The sequence below is a fragment of the Miscanthus floridulus genome, chromosome 9 (assembly GCF_019320115.1).
Source record: "Miscanthus floridulus cultivar M001 chromosome 9, ASM1932011v1, whole genome shotgun sequence".
NCBI lineage: Eukaryota > Viridiplantae > Streptophyta > Magnoliopsida > Poales > Poaceae > Miscanthus > Miscanthus floridulus.
Genome location: NC_089588.1, coordinates 17,344,237 through 17,348,643, shown reverse-complemented (window position 1 = coordinate 17,348,643; position 4,407 = coordinate 17,344,237). Strand labels below are relative to the sequence as shown.

General features: G+C 54.5%; 1 protein-coding gene across 1 annotated transcript; it reads left to right on the top strand.

The window, feature by feature from the left end:
• The first annotated feature begins 951 nt into the window (after positions 1–951).
• LOC136479342 (uncharacterized) lies at positions 952–1,829 on the top strand. Its single transcript, XM_066477235.1, has 3 exons — positions 952–1,080; positions 1,182–1,451; positions 1,563–1,829. Exons 1-3 carry the CDS (start codon positions 952–954, stop codon positions 1,827–1,829), a joined length of 666 nt encoding a protein of 221 aa, XP_066333332.1.
• Positions 1,830–4,407: the final 2,578 nt, after the last annotated feature.

Sequence of the window (4,407 nt, the reverse complement as noted above, 5' to 3'; positions counted from 1 at the left end):
TCACTGTAGCAGCTTGCCAGCCTAGCATGTCTGTGTACTAGGATTATATGAGTAGAGTTGTATATGTAGATTCCCACTACAACTCAGTAAAGCGAGCAAGTTTAGTTTTGCCATCTCCTCTGTAGAGCTCCGGGCAACGCTGATGCTTATGTGTTGTGTGTGTGTGTGCGCTCTGTTCTCCCTCTCTTCTTCTATCTCTAGCCTAGTGTGTGGTCGGCAACACCGGTGAGCGGTCGGCTCACCCGTGCGGGAGATCCAGGGGCCAACAAGTGGTATCAAAGCCGTATAAGCGCCGTCGCCAAACTAACCGCTGGCGATGATGGACGGTTTTGAGATGGGCGACAGTAGCGGCGCTGCTATGGCTGTCCAACCACAATAGGAGGTCATCGTGCACATGGTGCGGGAGGTCAGCGGCACCAGTTTGCCGACGCTGACTTGCACCAATTGTGGCGAGTGGGCGGTGACCATGAAGGTCAAGCTCAGAGCCCGACGACTCTAGAATGCCATTGACAAGGGCACCAACAAGGAAGAAAATGACATGTCAGCATTGGAGGCTATCCTCGCTGCTGTGCCAGCAGAGTACAAGGAGCCGTTGGGGGCGAAGAACTCTACTAAGGAGGCCATTGCAGCGATGCACGTCGGCTTCGACCGTGCAAAGAAGGCGATGGCCCAGCTGCTGAAGCAGGAGTACGCCAACCTCAAGTTCTAGGATGTTGAGTTGGTGGAGGACTTCTCCCTCTGCCTGCAGTCGTTCATCAGTAAGCTGAGGAGCCATGGCGTCACCATCGATGAAGAAGAGGTGGTCTCCAAGTACCTCCACTCCGTGCCGGTGAAGTACATCCAGATCGCTCTCTACATAGAGATGATGCTGAACTTGTCCACCCTCACCATTGAGATGTGACAGGCCATCTGCGGGTGGTGTACGAGTGCATAGAGCAGGCCACAACAACGATGGACCGCGGTAAGCTGCTGCTGACAGAGGAGAAGTGGGTTGCCCAAAAGAAGTCTAGGGAAGCCTCCTCCAGCTGTGGTGGTGATGGCAAGCGCCGCGGCAAGGCTTCTTCGGAGAAGAAGAAGAAGGTTGACCCAACGCTTGCCAGCGCTGTGGGAAGACGGGCCATTGGGCAAAGAAGTGCCCAAATCATAAATAGGAGAAGAAGACTGAGGCTCATTTAGCGTAGGCTGATGAGGATGATGAGGCCACTCTCTTGATGGCGATGTTCTATGCACTACACGACGTTGAGGCCAAGGAGAAGGGAGATGTGACAGCGGTGGAAGGGCACGATAAGGCTCTAAAGGCAGTCAACCTCGACGAACCGCGTGCCCAAGTCCAGCTTAGACGTGTGGGTGGCGAGCAGGAGCAGTGGTGGTACCTGGACTCTGGCACCAGCAACCACATGACGGGCTCCAAGGAAGCCTTCTCCGAGCTCGACGACAACGAGACTGGCACGGTGAAGCTCGATGACGGCTCAAGGGTGGCGATCCGAGGGCGTGACACCATCATCTTTAGGTGCTAGAACGGTGAGCACCGTGCGCTGACGGATGTGTACTACATCCCATAGCTGCGTTCAAGCATCGTCAGCATCGGGCAGCTAGACGAGCACGGATGTGAGGTACTGATCGAGAGCGAGATTCTAAAGATTCAGGATCGGGAGCGGCGTCTTCTTGTGAAGGTAAAACGCTCACGTAATCGATTGTACCTGCTCAACTTGAAGGTGGAGCTGCTGGTGTGCCTGGTAGCATGGCACACTGAGGAGCCATGGCTGTGGCATGCCCGGTTCAGCCATCTTAGCTTCGATGCGCTCGGTCGGCTGGAGAAGATGGTTTGAGGGCTACCCCACATCAACCACGTAGGCGAGCTATGTGACAGCTGCCTAGCCGGGAAGCAAAGGAGGCTGTCATTCCCAAAGGTGGCCAAGTAACTTGCGGCGGACACTCTTGAGCTCGTCCATGGCAATCTCTGCGGGCCAATCACGCCAGCCACAAACGGTGGTCGGCGGTACTTTCTCCTGCTCATGGATGATTGAAGTCGCTATATGTGGCTGCAACTCCTGATGAGCAAGGACAAGGCGGTGGAGGCAATCAAGAAGTTCAAGGCGCGCGCGCAGAGGCGGAGAGCGGTAAGAAGCTGTGCGTGTTGCGGACTAATCGCGGCGGTGAATTCACTTCGGTGGAGTTCACTGCGTACTGCGCGGATTAGGGTGTGGTGCGACACCACACCGTGCCATACTCGCCATAGAAGAATGGCGTGGTGGAGCGGCAGAACCAAACGGTGGTCGGCATGGCTCGATCCATGATGAAGGCCAAGAGCAAGCCGACAAGGTTCTAGGGTGAGGCGGTGACCATGGCGGTGTTCATCCTCAACCGCGCACCCACAAAGGCCCTGAAGGGCGTGGTGCCGTTCGAAGCTTGGTATGGGCGCAAGCCGAGCATGTCCTTCCTCCAGACATTCGGCTGCATCGGCCATGTCAAGAAGACGAAGTTGGTCCTCACCAAGTTAGAGGACAGGAGCACATCGATGGTGCTCTTGGGCTACAAGGAAGGTACCAAGGCGTACTGGCTCTACGACCCACGTGGAGGCAAGGTGGTTGTCTCGGGTGACGACATGTTCGATGAGAAGGCAGCCTAGGACTGAGACAGTCCGAGCACAGGGGAAGCTAGCGGCTTCACCAACACCTTCATCGTCGAGCACTTGGTCATCCACGGTGGTGGAGACGCTGGAGAGGAGGTGTCGACCACTCCAGCAATAGAGCTGAGCACTCCTAGGGTGGTGCTGAGCACTCCAGGAGGGGTGCTGAGCGGTCCTGCAGTGGTGCCGAGCACTCTAGGAGTGGTGCTGAGTGGTCCTACAGTGGTGCCGACTACTCTAGGACAGGTGTCGAACGCTCCCATAGTGGAGCCGAGAGGTCTTTGCAGTGATGCCGACCACTCCAAGACTGGTGCCGAGCACTCCTGTAGTGGTGCCAACCACTCTAGGAGTGGTGACGAGCGGTCCAGGTGTAGTACCGAGCACCGCAGCTGGGGTGCCGAGCACTCCAGGTGCTGTGCCGATCACTCCTGTGGAACAGGGGACTCCATCGACGCCGATCGAGTTCGCCTCACCTCCAAGCGACATCACCGTGTTCATGGATGCCTTCCACGACGATGAAGAGGTGCGGTTCCATAGGCTGGACGACATCGTCGGCGGCACAGGGTCCTCAGGCTTGGCGGGTTGGCTGCTCAATGACCCAGAGCTGCTTCTCATCAGTGTAGAGGAACCACGCACGTTCGCGCTGGCCGAGCATGATGCAAATTGGCGACGGGCGATGCTAGAGGAGATGAAGGCGATTGAGAAAAACAAGACTTGGGAGCTCATCGATCCACCTCCAGGATGCCGTCCGATCGGCCTGAAGTGGGTGTACATGGTCAAGTGGGATGAGCGCTCTGCCATTGTTAAGCATAAGGTGCGCCTCATCGCCCGAGGCTTTGTCCACCACAAGGGCATCGACTTCGATGAAGTCTTTGCACCGGTAGCGCGCATAGAGTCTATCCGACTGCTGCTTGCTTTGGCAGCAGCGAAGGATTGGCACATCCATCACCTAGACGTAAAATTGGCCTTCCTCAACGATGAGCTGGTGGAGACGGTCTTCGTCAGGCAACCTCCGAGTTTTGCCATCAAGGGAGCGGAGCACAGGGTGCTCCGATTGCGCAAGGCGCTCTACGAGCTACGTCAGGCCCCACGAGCATGGAACGCCAAGCTTGACGCCACGCTGGGCAAGTTTGGGTTCACGCGGTGCGCAACCGAGCACGCGCTCTACACACGACGATGGGGGAAGGAGGAACTCCTCGTCGGTGTGTATGTGGACGACTTGATCATCACCGGTGCGCGTGCGGAGGACATCGACAACTTCAAGCGTGAGATGGCACAGCAGTGCAATTACTAAAGCAAAACAATTGTAACTGCTCGTGGTACTTGAAGATTCAAACTGCATAATAATCTTTGCCTGAACATGATAACTGATTAAAATTCCTTTTCATTAAGTAGCTTCAGGTTCCTTTGAAAAAAAAGTAGCTTCACAGCATGCTCTTTTCTATGTCAATTTTGGGTGCTTAGCTTTGTACAAAATAACAAAGACTCTAACAACTAGTAGTACACATCTGATGAACTGAAGCATATTAATAGCAGCAGAAATTTTCCAACAAAACATTGCAAAACATTTCCACAGTACTTTAGGAGTTCGGATTTATCTCCGTTCATGTACCTTGCATCATTAGAAAAGGCCTGACACTCTATCTTGAAGACACCGCACAACATGATGTGACCAAACCATGTACTTTACAAAAGCACAATGAGATTGAACTATTGTATTGCACACCTCCACAGTGAAATGAATCAATACAAATACGCCTGGTGTACCTGAAATCAGA